Source organism: Chionomys nivalis, chromosome 12, assembly GCF_950005125.1.
Source record: "Chionomys nivalis chromosome 12, mChiNiv1.1, whole genome shotgun sequence".
Lineage (NCBI taxonomy): Eukaryota > Metazoa > Chordata > Mammalia > Rodentia > Cricetidae > Chionomys > Chionomys nivalis.
The window spans coordinates 66,793,327-66,811,440 of record NC_080097.1 but is presented as its reverse complement, the minus strand read 5'-3'; the positions used below and the strand labels follow the sequence as shown (position 1 = coordinate 66,811,440).

Genomic DNA, 18,114 nt, shown 5'->3' with positions numbered 1-18,114 from the left:
GAAAAATCTTTAGCCTAAATCTGACAGCAAAACAAGGATATACTTGAATCTACAGGTTAATAAAATGACTCAAATTGCAAAGTATCATATAAATGATGGATTTCACTGGTAATTTATGTGGAAATCACGTTTCTTTAGTTAGCCAGACTTAACTGAGTAGACACAAGAGCTAAGGCAGCGTTAGCTTCTTTCCTTGTGACCAATGTGTGTATCTCTGTGTGTTCAGCGAGATGACAGACAATAAAGAACAGAAGCAGAGAGGGAAACAATGGACCAAAAGAGAAGAAACTGGGATACAAGGTCTGCAGACAGCGAAGAGCTATATTCTGTGAATTACCTGATCAATACTGGGCTGCTTGGCTTTCGAGTTTACAGGGAAAGGGAAATGATCACTCCAGGTGCACTTCAATTCACTAGGTTCAGCAGGGCTTGCCAAAAACCTCCCAAACAAAGGCAAGCAAGAAAAAGACACACTCTGAGTATCTACGTATTCTAAGCTACCTGGGCGTTGTACTCACCAGAATAGTTGATCCCACTGCCTGCATTAAATGGAATAATAGAAGGATTTTTAACTTTACCACATATTTTGAGGTTTATTCAAGATTCAGACACATACTGAAAACATGGCAATCTTGGCTATTCTATAACATCTAACTGTTGAAACATATTTACTTTCTGAGTAAGGAAATGTAAGGAGAATACTGTTTTAAATTAAAAACTGTTAAAATACACACAAAAGCAAGGCTGACTTAAAATCCAGGAAAAGAATCAACACTAAAATTCTAATGAAAGTGCTTTTTTATATAACAGAAGAATTTTTTTATAAGTTCTATTTTCAGCCATAACTCAAACGTCCCAAATGACTACCTTGGAGTATAATATGAACATTTTGTGCCAATATTAAAATGTTTGTTAGTATCATGCAATTAAAACATATGCACTAAGTAAAATAACCCAAATATTCACAGAAACTTTAAATTCCAGAATAGTAATGTTTTCAAAACCAAATTTTAGACGCAGGGTAGAACTTTTGTCTAGCACGTATAAGGCCTGGTCCCCCAGCACCTCAAAAACTGTCAAATTTAGTAAATTCTAACCCCTCCTAAGTTTCTATTACCAAACTTACCAACTACTGTAAGATTTATCAATTACTTACTTCTACAGAACACATTAAATCGGTCATCTTACCGTCTTTTCCATCTAGGGGTTTTGATACTTCTATATCAAAGTTTTCTTGCATCTGCTGACCTCTAAAACAACTGAGATGTTCTTGCTCAATTAAATTACTTTCTTCTTCTTCTAGAGGCTGCCAAGTTCCATCAATAAACCATTGTCCACGCATTACTGGTATTTTATCAGCTTCTGAAAAGAGACATCACAAGATCAACCTCCCGAAAGGAGACTTAGCTACAATTTTATTATGTTTTACTATTGTTATTCTCCGGGCTTTAATGACCAATACAATCATTTCAAGTAAAAATAAATCCAAATTTCAAGTCAGGGTGTAATTTTTCTGTTTGTTTCAGGCAGGGTCTCACTCTGGAGCTTTGGCTGGCCTCGAACTCACTGAGTAGACCAGGCTGGCTTCATGCCTGCAGCCACTCTCTGGCCTCTGCTCCAAGAGCTAGGTATGGTAAGTGTGAAACACCACATCTGGTTGGAGTCTTTTCTTGCAGATATTAAGACTAAATTATTCTACACATTACCTAAGCTGCTTTACCATTTGGAAGATAGATGAGCAACTATCTATATATTTGAGGCCCTAAACAACCCAAATTTGGAGGTTAAAGGCCTTACTGTAAGACTTTGTTGGTAGCTCAGAAGCCTTTGAGGTAGTCTGAATGTAACTGGCCCCCATAATCTCATAGGGAACGGCACTATTAGGGGGTGTGAGTTTGGCTTTATTGAACTGGGTATGGCTTTGTTGGAGGCAGTGTGTCACTGTGGGGGTAGGCTCTGAGGTTTCCTTTGCTCAGGATACGGTGTCTCAGTTGACTTTCTGTTGCCTGCGTATCAAGATGCAGCCAGCACCATCTCTGCCTGGACTCCGGCCACCAGTGGATTGAACCTCTGAAACTGTAAGCCCTCCTAATTAGCAGTTTTCTTTATGAGAGTTGCAGTGGTCATGTGTCTCTTCACAATAGAAGCCTGACTGAGACAACCGTATATTAATATGATACCCTATGTGGTATTTAGAATCTGCATGCAATGCTGCACTTTAGGCCATGTTGGAATACACGTGTTTCCAGGTGGAACACATGGAAAATAATAAAGCAATTACAGTAAATTTCTCATCCATTTTAGAAGTTAGTGAATAACATTTTTCCAATTAAAAACCTTTATCAGAAGCCTAAGACCTTTCTTTATTTTAAATAAACCATACTAGTAGTCATCTTGAATTCTAAAAATTCTTATAAAAAAAAAAAGCAAAACAGGGCTGCAAGCATACACCAGGTCTTGATTCAACTCTCAGCACCACCAAAAAAGTAAAAACAAACAATAACTACTCCCCAAACAATAACAAACCAACCAGAATGAAAGTAACATTATTCTAAAAATAGAAGTGAGATGAAATGCACACACACACACACACACACACACACAGACACACACACACACACACACGGGAATAATCTATGGACAGAACAAAAACATACCTTAAACTTTCTACAACAGTCACACTTTTAGTCATAACAACCCAGCTAATCTGAAATTGGAGGCTTTGATGGATATATTAGTTTTGTCAATATCATTAGTGTATCAACTGACAAGGTTGGTAAGGTCTTTTCGTGCATAAAAGAGAGAAAATATTCATAAGAAAGAACAACTAGAGGCATCTGAAGAGTTCAGAGCAAGGGGGAGAGAAGTAGATAGGTTATCTGCAAGGGTGTGTGTGAGGGGAGGAATAGCAGGGGATAGAGGATGCACAGTGAGACGAGACAGCAAGGGCTGAGATGGTGGGAAGAGCTGGGTTATAAGGAGGCTGCAGGACACTGGTTTTTGGAGCTTTCAAAAGTAAACTTTGTGAGTAGAGACTAAGGGAGCCTGGAGGCAGCCACTGACCTTGATACTCTCATAGGCACAGCAGTAATGTTAACTGGACCTTGATAGAGCCACAGGTTAACTGGAGAGCTAAATGTCTCTGCTGCAGCAGTAAGGGGGTAAGGGACGCAGCTCCTTTTGGCAGACGAGAACTGGCTTCACAAGTTCCTGAGGAATGCTGGCTTATCTAACTGCCAGAAAGCCTTTCTGCCATAGTCCAGGCTGAGTTCATTTCTAGATATCTGGACTGCCTCTTAGAGTTTGGGGAATTGGAGTTTCCCTTGACCCTGAAAATCAGGACTTAGAACTTTGACATGAGCTCCAGATATAAAAGAAAAAAAAACTGTAATTACAAATTTCAATTAGGAATATCATTGTTAACTACAGAGGGCCTTCTCTCTTAAAAAAAAAAAAAGACACAAACCACTCAAGTGCATGTGAGAGGCAGTAACCCTGAGCTGAGAGGATCCCACAGCATCCTCTCTCCCAGGGATCAAAACACCTGAACAAAACATCTGTTTCTGGGCTGGGCAGGAAATATGTCAGATGATCTTATGTGTTTCGTTCTACCAGACTTGCACTATGATATATTTAAAGTTTCTGTTAGAAGATCTCCCAGTGTAGCCCTGGTTGGTCCAGGAAAGGCTTTGGAGTGTTGGAATCCCACTACCCTGGCTCCCATATGTGCGTCTTCTAACACTCTCTAGAGATTCCGCACAATGCGATACTGTGTTAGAGCACACACTGCGAACAGAGCTTCCCAAGCACTGCGTGTGTGCTGTTATGTTACTGGGGGGATGGGGTGGGAGGTTTGAATTGTACTTTTGCTACTGAGGCTGAAGCCAGACTTCTCTCCATCAGGATGTGGTAGCTGCACATCTTTTGAATCACTGTGTTCTACATATGCCTCAAATACAACACTGAACTGGGTTTTGCAAAAAAAGTCGTGTTAAGTTTTCTTTTGAATAAGACAATGTCCACCAATATGATTAATATATCCAAACTCAACTTTTTCTCTTCTATAATTAGCATCTTTATTCTTCAAACTTTCCTTGCGTAGTATTTCCACTCTCCGAATTAGGAAGACTAGGAAAGCATGTTTCTCATTCAAGTAGTTATCTGTGTGTATATTATTGTAAATCTTTTTTGCTTACTTAAAATTTTTACCACGAGGTCAGTCTATTTTAAATAGTATTTATGAGTCCCACTTACTACATAGGCAATAGGTTACTATTATTTTCTCTTTGTCTGGAATAAAAGTGTTGGGAACTTACGTTTTATTCATGGATATACATTAAAATAGAATTGTGTGCTATGCACCTTCCAATCTGTCCACCTGATGCTGGAAGGGCAGGTTAGCCAGCTCAGGCTCTGAAAGTGCTGCTGTACTGCATGTGTAATGGTCTGCTCTGTCCCTTTAAGAGACAAGCCATGCCCACTCCCTCCTCCATCCTCAAAGCCAAGCTGATCTTCAGCCTCCTGCCTGAGTCCCTTCCTTTTCCAACTCCTCTCCTCTTCTCCTCCCCTCCCCCGCCTCTCAGAGGCAGCTTCTGTCTTTCTCTTCTCTCCTTTTCCCCTCTGTTTCTCTCTCTCTGCCTCTCTCTCTCTGCTCCCTTTCCCCTCCATAACCCACCAAATAAATATCCAACTTCACTCTGCATGGCGTGCCTATCCATGTCTCTGTCTCTCGCCTGCTGGGTGGCTCCCTGCCCCGGACCAGCCACCTTTGGAGACCTGCAGCGTGGTCTCATGGCGTGCCCATCTGTCTGTCTCTCCTCATGGGACTGGCTGCCCCATCGAGGTCTCTCACCCACCATGCAGCTCCCTGCCTGGGACTCGCTGCCTTCGTGGCCCACTGCAGCCACTTGGGGAACTGCGCTGTCCCTGCCTGAGACTGGCTGCTCTGAGGACCCAATGCCTGCTGCCTGGGGAGGGGGGGGGGACTTGTGGTGTGGTCTCGGGACCTGTTGCCTGCTGCAGCCACTCAGGGACCCGCAGCATTTTACTTTATGGTTTAAACCATAACAGCAAGTATCTTGAACATGGCTCTAACTTTATTAGTGACTTCTGCCCCCCTTACAGGTCCAGACAGAAACAACTGATCTTTAAAGTCTAACATCATCCACCATGCTGACTCAGAGCCCTTCTGGCTCTTCCATGGTAGCCGAGCCGCTTCACCGCAAAGTTGGAGACTCTGTGCATCACCTTGGGAGACTCCAGTGACACATGTTGATGTTCCAGCCTATATTACGTTGGCCACTTTTAAAGTTCCCCTTCCTTGCGTTCGCACCCTACTTTCACACCCTTGATTATTTTCCTTTTCACCAAAGGCCCTTATTAAGTTTTGAATTTACTCTCCCTTGATAGCTTATATTATCTTTCCTTCAACTTTGTCTTAAGGTTCCTATGCTGTGATAAACACTATGATCAGAAGCAGCTTGGGGAAGAAAGGGTTTATTTCATCTTACAGTTTACAGTTCATTGTGAAAGGAACTCTGGGTAGGAATCCAAGGCAGGAACTGAAATAAACCATGGAGGAACAGTGCTTCCTGCCTTGCTCAGCTTGCTTTCTTAAACAAGCCAGGGGCACCTACCTGGTGCACTGACCACAGTGGACTGGTCTAACCACATCAATCATTAATAAAGAAAATGCCTTAGAGATTTGTCTACAACCTAGGCAGATGGAAGCATTTCCCCGACATGTATAAGGTTGTTCAAGCTGACAAAAATCGAAGAGCACAAAACTTCTTTCCCAAGTTCAATAAAATCTTGCTGCATTTCTTCTCATGTCTATTGTCTTAGCTTTGGAATGTATGCCTTAAGTGGCTCTCTTTGCCCTTTCCCTTTCCCAATGGTCTACCCCCACACCCCACCATCCTCAGCTTCCTCCTCCTCTTCCTTTGTTAAGCCCAGGCCTGCACTTGTATTTAGCAGCTGGTGCTCTGACATTTTCTCTACATGGATAATCTTCTTTGATGCTTTAAGTGGTCAAACTTATTTTTATTTATATTATCATCTGGCATTTTCATACCTGAGTATTACATTTTCATTTCAACCACATCCTCTCCCTGTTCAACTCCTCTCAGAATTATGACCCATTTATCACTGTTACACACAAACACACAAACCATTTGCGAGTTCATTTAGTGTTGCTCGTATGTACAGATGTTCAGGGCTGACCACTTGGGACTGGATAACCTCTCAGGGGTTTGGCTGGAGATGGATTCAACCCTCTCAGCAGTCAGTCACTGCCTATAGCTTTCCATTTAGAGCTGGCACCTTTTAAGGGTTTTCTACCCACACTGGGATCTGTGGATCATTCTGTCTGTGCTTTGTGCTAACCGCTTTACCCTCCCCTTTCTTCAGTGTCTTAGGCCTTTGTGTGCCCACTCTGTGCACTCACGGGTTTGCAGCAGTGATAGTAACTGCTGTAATTTGCTTCCTTTATATAAAAGTAATTAAAGATTCATATTACTGTCTATCTTGCTAAAGGTGTGAGCTGTGTGTGTGTGTGGCCCTTCCTGGCAATTTAGGTTTAGAGAGCTGTTACTACCTTCCAGATCAAGCAGTTTATCTCATTTAATCTTAACTGTAATCTTAATTGTTTCTCCTTCTTCCAAAGCACAGCTGAGTCTTAGAGAAAACACATCACCTGTCCCAACGCACAGAGTTGGTAACATGAGAACCAAGATTCCAACGGAAGTCTGTCTACTATCTTCACTTGAGCTATTTTCAACTATGGTGCAGCTTCCCAGAGAGGAAAGGCACCTGCTTAGCCCTCTCTCCCCAAAACACAGGTTCTTGAGTTGTGTTGAGTCATGAAATAACCACCCAACATATTGACTTCCGGGGAAAAACAAAACACTATACCACACAAATCTGTTCCTTCCACTTGTGTTGCTCAGCACAGTGAATGGAACAGTACCAGCTTTGGGTGGGTCACCCAAGACGCCTCTTCCTACATGCCTTTTACAACTACAGCTCAACGTTATGTGTGCTTCCTGTCTCTCAAAAATCATGCGCCAGTTGGGCTGAGGAGAAAGCTCCATGAACAAGCAACTATATAAAAGCCAGTGTGGTTCCAGGTGCAAGAAACCTACTCCAGGGGCTGGCTGGTCAGCTAGCCATCTCAGAGGAAGAGGAGAGTGACAGAGCCATTCCAGCCTCTGGATGTGTGCACATGGCTATCGACCCACTTAGCCACCACCAATGACCATAACAAAAACAAACCACATCTGACTTCAAATCATCTCTTACTCACCAGGATGTCTTGATTCTTCTTTTCAGAGGCCCCTACTGAAACCTAGAATGACTAGTGTCAAGTCTGTTAACAGTCTCACCACCTCTTATGCTTAGTTGTCAGCATGTGCGTGTGTTAAGTACATGTATTCCTGCACACATGGAATCCTCCAGCTACTCCTTTCTCTACAGAAACCCAATCCATCTTTTACAGTTGACCAAAATTGTTTTATTTCAATACTCAAATTCTCTTATGGCTCTGCACTGTTTCTCAGTTAAGTTCCTAATCACTTTCCCTTTGACTGCCTCTTCATATACTTCATGTATACTTCATGTATGTATTCATACAACTTCTGAGTAGGCTTTGGGATGCAGAAGAGGGCGCCTATGGTTCCTGTATTTTCTACATCATATGGGCACTTCCACATACATTGTGTGTGTGTGGGGTGTTGGGAGGGTGTATCTGAGTATAATTTATGTATGCTGTTCCTGGGATGTTACATATGGACATACAATGTTCTTATCTGTTTTCATCTAGTTAACGTCTAGCTTTTCCTCTTCATGAGCCCTTCCCTTCTCTATAACTCTACTGGATTAATGTTATACACACCTGTCACTGTTTATCTTGACTATATTCCTTTAAATTAATATTTAGAAGCCAGGTGTGGTAGTATACACGACTTTAATCCTAGCACTCGGGAGGTAGGAGAAAGTAGATAATTTCTGAGTTTGAGCTCAGTCTGGTCTACAGAACGAGTTTCAGGACAGCCAATACTATACAGAGAAACCCTGTCTCAAAAAAACAAAACAAAACAAACAAAAAAACCCCAAAACTATTCACACAAAGCAAATACAAAGTAAATGGTTTCTTTATGACATTTCATATATACTTTGCTTTTGTTCCAATAATTTTTTCATTTATTTTAAAATTTTTTTGGAGGGTGCTTTTTGAGACGGGGCTTCTACGATATTAGGTTGGGTGCTTTTTGAGACGGGGCTTCTACGATATTAGGTTGGTCTAAAATTCATTATGTAGCTGAATATGCCCTTGAATTTCTGATAGTCCTGCCTCTATCTTTTAAGTGCTGGGGTTACAGGTTTGTGCCAACACACCTGGTTCATCTTGTGTACAGTCTGAATTAGCCTTCCTTGCTTCTCTGGGATCTTGGGATATAAGTGCTATGCCCACCTGCATCCCAGACGTTTGAAAAACGAACTACCAAGAAGCCCTACTTCAATAGCACATGCTAAATGTTGCTGAAGGAGGCATTAGTGTTGTCCCAGTGACAGACTGGGTTCCTCTCAGTTCTGAGTCTGTCTGATTGGCTAGTGTGTGCTGCAGTGCCATTAATCACATTAGTTTCTGATACTCATTCTTTGACTCAGAAAACAAAACAAAACCCAAACACCTGAAAGACTACTTTCTAAGGATAAGAATGGGAGAATTTCAGAGGGTGAACTACTCATTGAAAAATATCATGCATGCAGAAAGATGCACCATCATACCATGCGCCCAAAAAGCTGCACCATCATAGCATGCATCCAGAAAGCTGCACCATCATAGCATTCATCCAGAAAGCTGCACCATCATATTTACAATTTAATGCCCAGACAGAGGAGTATTCTAGAAGGTTCCCTCCTACCATTCAGGTAGAAGCCTTCAGTCCTCACTGAGGGAAACACACCTCAATTTACAGTACTATAGATTAGTTTAGCCAAATACACACACACACACACACACACACACACACACACACACACACACGGTTTTCTCTCTCCTCCAACCAAGCAAGATGTCCAAAGGAAAGAAGGCTAAGGGGAAGAAGGTGGCCCCAGCCTGGTCATCATGAAGAAACGGGAAGACAAAAACAGTGGTGAACCCTTTAAGAAAACGCCTAAGAACTTCGGTACTGGGCAGGACATCTAGTCCAAAAGAGAACTCAAAACTGTAGCACAAATAATAAAAAGCCAGAGACAGATATTGGGGTTCAACCTGAAGATCAGAAAGGTAAAGCAGCCAACCACTGGCTCTTACCTCTACCTCAGATTGAAAATGGACAAGATTCTGTCTCCACGATTCCTGAAGATTCTATACCAACACTTCACACCCTACGATCTCAGAGTTCCTGTCTCCCCCCTGTATTCCTCCTTCTGCCTAGCCACAGTGCTCCAGTCGCCACCTCCCCAGGGCTGGGATCACCTTTGCCTGAGTTCTGTTTCTCTTTCAGACAGATTAAATCTTGTGTAGTCCAGGGTGGCTCGGATTAGTGTGTGCTACCACCCTCTGGCCTGTATGGCTGATTAGTATGGCTGCTTTGTTCTCTGCTCTTCAGGCACGTTTTATTTATTAAAACACAAATAATACACCACTATATCACACGTTTTGTCAAATGGCTCTGTAACATTAGGCTGCAGCAGCAAAGGGCCATCTTCTGTAAGCTGCTTAAAGTACCTCCTGCCATTAACCAGTACTCTCAGGCCCTAGATCAGCAAACAGCTACCCAGCTGCTTAATCTTGCTCACAAGTACAGGCCAAAGACAAAGCAAGAGAAGTAGCAAAGGTTGCTGGCCTGTGTTAAGAAAGCTGCTGGCAAAGGTGCCGTCCCAACTAAGAGACCACCTGTCCTTCGAGCAGTGTCAATACAATCACTCACTACCTTAGTGGAGAATAACAAGGTTCAGCTGATTGTGATTGCCGGTGATGTAGACCCCACTGAGCTGGTGATCGTCCTGCCTGTCCTGTTGGAAAAACGGAGGGCTCCTACTGCATTGTGGTAGTTTGAATGTAACTGGCCCCCATAACCTCATAGGAAGTGGCTTTGTTGGAGTGGGTATGGCCTTGTTAGAGGAAGTGTGTCACTGTGGGGGTGGGCTTTGACGTTTCCTGTGCTCAGGATACTGCCAGTGTCTCAGTTCACTTCCTGTTCCCTTTGGATCAGGATATAGATTCCTCCAGCACCAAGTCTGCCTGCATGCTGCCATGTCCCACCATGATAATAATGGACCGAACCTTTGAACTGTAAGCAAGTACCCCAACTAAATGTTTTCCTTTATAAGAAAACATGTGTGGTCATGGTGTCTCTTCACAGCAACAGAAGCCCTAACGAAGACATGGGTCATCAAGGGAAAGGCCAGGCTAGGGTGGCTGGTCCACGGGATGACATGTACCAATGTTGCCTTCACAAAGTTAACATGGAAGATGGGTGCTCTGGCTAAGCTGGTGGAAGCTATTGGGACCAATTACAGCGACAGATACAATGAGATCCACTGCCACTGGGGAGGTAACATCTTGGGTCCTAAATCTGTGGCTCACACTGCCAACCTGGAAAAGGCAAAGGCCAAAGAACTCACCACTAAACTGGGTTAAATGTACACTGCTAAGTTTTCTATACATAAATGCAATTGCAAAGTTAAAAAAATTATACAGTATATCACAATATAGTTTGTACTTTTTTGTTGTTTCTTTGGTTCAAAACATGGGACTATATTACCATCCTTCCATCCATCAATCCCCATAGGTCAAGGTCAGAGCCAGTTCTCCACTTCCACCATATGGGGCTCCAGGAACTGAACTTAAGTGTCAGGCATTTTTACCAGATGAGACACTAACCAGTCATAAATTGTAGCATGGGGGGCTGGTTTGTTTGTTGGGGTTTTTGTCTTGCTCGGTACCCCCAGCAGTTTAGCCCCAAAGAAAAATCACACATAGGTCTCCATAAATTATAAGCTGATTGGCCCATTAGCTCTAGCCTCCCACCGGCTAACTCTCACATCTAGATTAACCTATTTTTCTGATCTATGTTAGCCATGTGGCTCAGTACCTTTTTTCAGTGGGGCAGATCACATCCTGCTGCTTCGGTGGTCTGGGCAGGAGTGGGAGGAATCAACTTCCTCCTTCCCAGAATTCTCCTGTTCTCATTACATCATTTCTACTTCCTGTTTGGTTTTCCTGCCTGTCCAATCAGAGTTTATTTATAACATGATTGACAGAATACAGACAATTATCCTGCACCAATAAATAGGATTATTTTAATGCTTAAAGTATTGTCAGGGATTATCAAACATTAGACATCCATAGCTACATTCTTGGTCGAACTTTTATTTCTACCACAAAACTGGTTATGAATAATGTAGACACATCAGACAGTTACTCTCTAATTATATGCTGTGAGTTACCAAGTGAGGAATGGATCACTAGAAGAACTGCTGAAGCTTGGGATGGCTGTGTGTGCTCCAAGAATCCATTTGTTAATGACTTGGTTCCAGGATGTTCTACTAACGAATTTGGAGGGCAGAGCCAAAGATGTTTCTAAAAATCATATACAACCCAACTCCTTCCTTTCCATGCCCGCCAGCAAAGTATTGGGCTCAAAATGTCAACAGTACAGATACTAAGAACTCTCTTTGGAGCCAGTGACCTCTGCAAGAGCAGGTACAAGGGAGTGACTACTAAGGGAACAGGCCCAAGCCAGGGACATCTGTGGGAATAGGCCCAAACCAGCACCCTTCATGGGAGAAGGCCCACAACCCAGTAGCCTCACTAGGATCAGGTATGAGGGAGCAGGCCTGAGTCAGGGATCTCTAGGGGACTGGGCTCAAGCCAGTGACCTCCGCAGGAGCAGACCTGAGCTAGCCACCTTCACAGGACCATGCCCGAATGACCTCTGGGATTGTAGCAGTAACCTCTGGGAGCATGGGGTGACCTCTGGTAACGCCAAGTGACATCTGGGGTGACTGGAACCAAGACCCCAACTGCAACATGAGGAGCAACCATCAGAACCATGGATCCACTGGCACCTGGAAGATTGATCACCAGAGACAGACTGCACCAAATACAGCAAACAGAGGAAAAGATGGGTAGACAAGGTAAGAACATACTCAACACCCACAAAGAGCAACACAACACCAACAAAAACTAGTGGCTCTACAACAGCAAGACTTGAATACACCAATAAAATTAAATCAGAAGAAAATGACATAAAAAATAACTTTAGGAGACTGAGGCCCTTAAAGAGGAAAAAAAAAATTCCCTCAAAGAAATGGAGGAAAAGACCAAAAAAAAAAAAAAAAAAAAAAAAAAAGGAAAAAAAAATCAACAAATCCCTTAATGAAAACCAAGAAAAAGCAATCAAACAAATGAAAGAAACAATTCAAGACTTGAAAACCAAAGTAGAGACAATAAGGAAAACACAAACCAAGGGAATTCTGGAAATGGAAAATCAATCAGGAACCACAAATACAAGCATAAAGCAGAATACAAGAAACAGAAGATAGAATCTCAAGCTCTGAAAATACAAAAGAGGAAATAGACTCATCAACCAAAGAAACATTAAATTTAACAAAAGCTTAACACAAACTATCCAAGAAATATGGGACACCATGAAAAGACAAAAACCTAAGAATAATAGGAATTGAGGAAGGAGGAGAAAGAGAAGTTCAACTCAAAAGCACAGAAAATATATTTAACAAAATCATAGAAAACTTTCCCAAACTAAGAAAGATATGCCTAAGAAGATACAAGAAGCTTACAGAACACCAGACTGGACAAAAAAAAAAAAAAAAAAAAAAAAAGCCCCTCACCACATAATAATCAAAACACTAAACATACAGAATAAAAAAAATATTAAGAGCTGCAAAGGAAAAAGTCCAAGTAACATAAAAAGGCAGACCTATCATAATTACCCCTGATTTCTCAATGGAAATAATGAAAGCCAGAAGCTCCTAGTCAAGCATTATGCAGACAATAAGAAACCATGGATGCCAGGTAAAACTACTATATCCAGCAAAACTTTCAAACACCATAGAGAGACATAACAAGATATTCCATGACAGAATCAGATTTAACCAATACCTAGCCACAAACCCTGCCCTACACAAAATACTAGAAGGAAAACTCCAACCCAAGGAAGTTGGCTACATCAACAAAAACAGACAATTGACGGTCTCATAACGGCAAATCCCAAAGAAGGGAAAAACACACAAATTAACATCACCAACAATGAAAACTAAAATAACAGGAACTAGCAATCACTGGTCATTAATATCCTTTAATATAAATGGACTCACCTATAAAAAGTATCAGGCTAACAGCCTAGATGTGAAAATAGAATCCATCCTTCTGCTGTATACAAGAAACCTCAACTTCAAAGACAGACATCGCCTCAGAGTAAAGGATTGGGGGAAAAAATTGCAGTCAAATGGACCTAAAAAACAAGCTGGTGTAGCTATCTTAATATCTAACAAAACAGACTTCAAACTAAAACCAACTAAAGAGACAAAGAACATTTCATATTAGTCACAGGAACAATCCATCAAGAGGAAATCTCATACTGAACATCTATCCCCAAAATACAAGGGTACCACATATGTAAAAGAAATACTGATAAAGTTTAAATCACACAATAAACCCCACATTCTAATAGTGGAAGACTTCAACACCCCAATCTCACCACTGAACAGGTCTGCCAGACAGAAACTTAAGAGAGAAATAAGGGAACAGATGTTATGACTCAAATGGACTTGACAGACATCTATAGAACATTTCATCCAAACAGAAAAGAATATACCTTCTTCTCAGCACCTCACAGAACCTTCTCAAAACTGACCACATTCTTGGTAACAAAGCAAACCTCAATAGATACAAAAAAATTGGAAGAATTTCCTGTATCTTATCAGCTCACCATGACTTAAAATTAGAATTCAACGGCAACACCAATTCCATAAAACCCACAATCACAGGGAAATTAAACAAAGCTCACCTGAACCACCAATGGGCCAAGGAAAGGCTTCCTAAAATTCAATAAAAATGACCACGCAACATACCCAAATTTATGGGACACAATGAAAGCAGTGTTAAGAGGAAGTTCATAGCACTAAATGCCTACATAAAGAAGCTGGAAAAATTTCACACTAGTGATTTAACAGAACACCTGAAAACTGGATAAATATCACTTACCAAAATTAAATCAAGACCAGATAGTCAAACTGAATAGACCTACAACTGCTAAAGAAATAGACAGTCATCAAAAGTCTCCCAATCATAAAAAGCCCAGGACCAGATAGTTTCAGTGCAGAATTCTTCAAGATTTTCAAACTAATGCCAATACTCCTCAAATTGTTCCACTCAACCAAAACGTAAGAACATTGCCAAACTCTTTTTATGAGAGTTTATCAATTACCCTGATACCCAAACCACACAAAGACATTACTAAGAAAGAGAAATACTGACCAATCTCACTCATGAACACTAATGCAAAAATACTCAATAAAACCAAATCAAAGACCTGGATATCAATCCACAAGCCTAAGAACACCTGATTTTTGATAAAGAAGCAAAACATATCAAATGGAAAAAAGAAAGCATATTTAACAAATGGTGCAGGCATAACTGGATATCAACATGTAGAAGAATGAAAATAGACCTGATCCACCACCATGCACAAAACTCAAGTTCAAATGGATCAAAGACCTCAACATAAAACCAACCACACTGAACATCATAGAAGAGAAAGTGGGAAGTACACTTGAAAGCATTGGTACAGGAGACCACTTCCTAAATATAAGCCCAGTAGCACAGGCATTGAGAGAAACAATTAATAAATGGGACCTCCTGAAACTGAAAAGCTTCTGTAAAGCAAAGAACACAGTCAACAAGACAAAACAGCTGCCTACAGAATAGGAAAAGATCTTCACTAACCTCACATCAGACACAGGTCTGATCTCCAAAATATACAAAGAACTTAAGAAATTGGTCAGCAAAAGAACAAATAATCCAATAAAAAAAATGGGGTACAGACTTAAACAGAGAACTCTCAACAGAGGAATCTAAAATGGCTGAAAGATACTTAAGGAAATGCTCAATATCCTTAGCCACCAGAGAAATGCAAATCAAGACAACTCTGAGATTCCATCTTACACCTGTAAGAATGGCCAAGATCAAAAACACTGATGACAACTTAGGCTGGTGAGGATGTGGGGTAAGGGGAACATTCCTCCATTGTTGGTGGGAGTGCAAACTGGTACAACTGCTTTGGAAATTAGTATGGCAACTTCTCAGAAAATTAGGAAACAGCCTTCCTCAAGACCCAGCAATGCCACTTTTGGGAATATATCCAAAGGATGCTCAATCATACCACAAAGACATGTGCTCAACTCTGTTCATAGTAGCAGTTTGTCATAGATAGAACCTGGAAACAACCTAAATGCCCCTTGACCTATGAATGGATAAAGAATATGTGATACATTAACACAATGGAGTACTACACAGCAGAAAAAATAATGACATCATGAAATTTGCAGGCAAATGGATGTATCTAGAAAACATCATATTGAGTGAGGCAACCCAGACCCAGAAGACAAAATATCATATGTACTCACTCATGAGTGGCTTTTAGACGAAAAGCAAAGAAAAAACAGCCTATAATTCATAATCCCGGAGAACCTAGACAACAAAGAGGACCCCAAGAGAGACATACATGGATCTAATCTACATGGGAAGTAGAAAAAGACAAGATCTCCTGAGTAAATTGGGAGCGTGGGAAGGACAGAAGGCGAAGGAGGAAGAAGGGGAGTTGATAAAAATATATAGCCCAATAAAAACAATTACAAAAAAGAATTTTTTTTTAAAGACAGCATCTTACATAGTCGTCCAATATGGCCTCAAACTCGTTATCTAACTGAAGATAGGAGGCACTGAACTCCTGACACTCCTGCCTCCCCTCCCCAGTGCTGGGATTACATATAGGTGTGTTGCACCATATCTGCCTCAGGTATTTCTCAAAGACTAAAATACTGGTAATTTTCATGGAACTACTGTACTTCTACAATGTATTTACAGGAATGTGCTAAACAGTTGTAACAGAAAGGAAAGTATAGCAAAACACAGCCTGTCCCATAAAGAAAAACAAACACACATTGGTGAGGATATAGGGAAAGGAACTCTTACCATAGTGGGAACGTAAACTGGTTCAGCCATTATGGAAAGAGGTTTTCAAAAACTAAAAATAGGGCCACCATTTGATCTAGCTATACCACTCCTGGCATATTTCAAGAGGATTCTATGTCCTATTACAGAGATATCTGCATCGCCATGTTTATTGGTGCTCTGTTTATATTAGCAAGGAAATTTAATCAGCCTAGATATACATCAAGAGATAAATGGATAATGAAAATGTGGTACATACACACAGTTTCATCAGCTGTAAAGCAAATTATGAAATTGATAGGAAAATGGATGGAAGTGGAAAATATACAAAGTAGGTAAACCAGGCAAAGAAAGGCAGATTCTACATGTTCTCTCATAGGGGGTCCTGACTTCACAGTGTGGGGTGCGCATGGTTAGAGAGCAGGAACCTAGAAAGGGGCCATGGGCATAGAGTAAAAGGTTTAGAGGGATTGGTGGGAAGACAGTGAAACACATGTGATATCAAAGTGGAGAGAACATACCAGGTGTATAAGTGCATGCCTGGGGACGCAGGTCTAGGAGATGGAGTGAGTGAAGCCAGGAATGACCCACCCAAACTAAGTACGCACGAGACTGCTACGGGAAATCAGGTACTTTGCCTGTTGAGTAAAAACTAAAAAGCAAGCAAACAAACGAACACCACAGCCTATCAAGAAAGGACTGGATAAATACACGGGATAGCTACATGGTGTAGTGGGCAGAGGTGTGTGCTGCTGACCCCATGAGCCACACTGTAGGAGAGGCCTGAGTCCCACATACTCACTATAGCACATGCGTTTCATGGCACTTGCTTGTGCTTCCTCTGTATAAGAAAGCACCTCTGCCCCTGTCACAAGGTAACTGCCATATCACTGATTTTAGAGACCCACACACCCATGTGTTTAAGTGTGGCTTTCCAAACTAGGAGCTACGGCATCTGAGGTGGACAGACACACATTCTGCGTGTGCTGTTTGAAAATGTCCCCCCAGAAAAAAAAAAAAAAGAAAATGTCCCCCCAGTAAGTAGTTACTGTGGCAATCCTGGACACATCGGTCACATGATGGACTTTTAACAGGAGACCAAAGAACAGTAAGTTAGTAGATGTTATAGGATGCATCTGAACGACATTTCTGCTTCATTTGCGACAATGTGGCTAAGACTTATCATTGCTACCTGTCCATCAGAAAACTAAGTCATTATCTGAAATATAACACTTGCCTGTTGGGGAATAATATTTTAAGGTGTGTTGCTTTTGTTCATGTTGCATTTGTTTAGCTCTGTGAAGTTGTCTTACTCTGTCTGTCTAAACACCTGATGGTCTAATAAAGAGCTGAACGGCCAATAACGAAGCAGGAGCCAGGATAGATAGGGGCTAGCAGGCAGAGAGAATAAATAGAAGGAGAAATAAGAAAGAGGAGGAGCAAGAGAACAAGGAGAGGATGATTTCAGGGGCAGCCACCAGCTACACAGCAAGCCACAGAGAAAGAAGAAAGGTACACAGAAATAGAGAAAGATAAAAGCCCAGAGGCAAAAGGTGGCTGGAATAATTTAAGAAAAGCTGGCAAGAAACAAGCCAAGTTAAAGCTGGGCATTCATAACTAACAATAAGCCTCTGGGTGTGATTTATTTGGGAGCTGAGTGGTAGGCCCCTCAAAAGAGCCAAAAGAGTAAAACATCACACAACACTTGCCCAAATAATAGGCAGTGGTTCTCAACTTTCCTAACGCTGCGACCCTTTAATACAGTTCCTCATGTTGTGGTGACCCTCAGCCATAAAATTATTTTTGTTGCCTGGTGTGGTAGTGCATGCCTTTAATCCCAGCACTTGGGAGGCAGAGCCTGGCAGATCTCTGTGAGTTTGAAGCCAGCCTGGTCTACTGAGTAAGTTCTA

General features: G+C 41.5%; 1 protein-coding gene across 7 annotated transcripts in view; it reads right to left on the bottom strand.

The window, feature by feature from the left end:
- Ddhd1 (DDHD domain containing 1) overlaps window positions 1-18,114 on the bottom strand; it is a 78,653-nt gene that overhangs the window by 36,139 nt on the left and 24,400 nt on the right. For 4 of the 7 annotated variants that reach the window (XM_057785916.1, XM_057785919.1, XM_057785918.1 and 1 more), the window contains exons 2-3: window positions 1,189-1,362; window positions 519-539 (exon numbers count right to left, since the gene is read on the bottom strand). In XM_057785916.1, the coding sequence (XP_057641899.1) occupies window positions 519-539; window positions 1,189-1,362 (195 nt within the window). The remainder of the gene's footprint in view (window positions 1-518; window positions 540-1,188; window positions 1,363-18,114) is intronic. The other 3 variants (XM_057785917.1, XM_057785920.1, XM_057785922.1) reach the window with 1 other exon arrangement.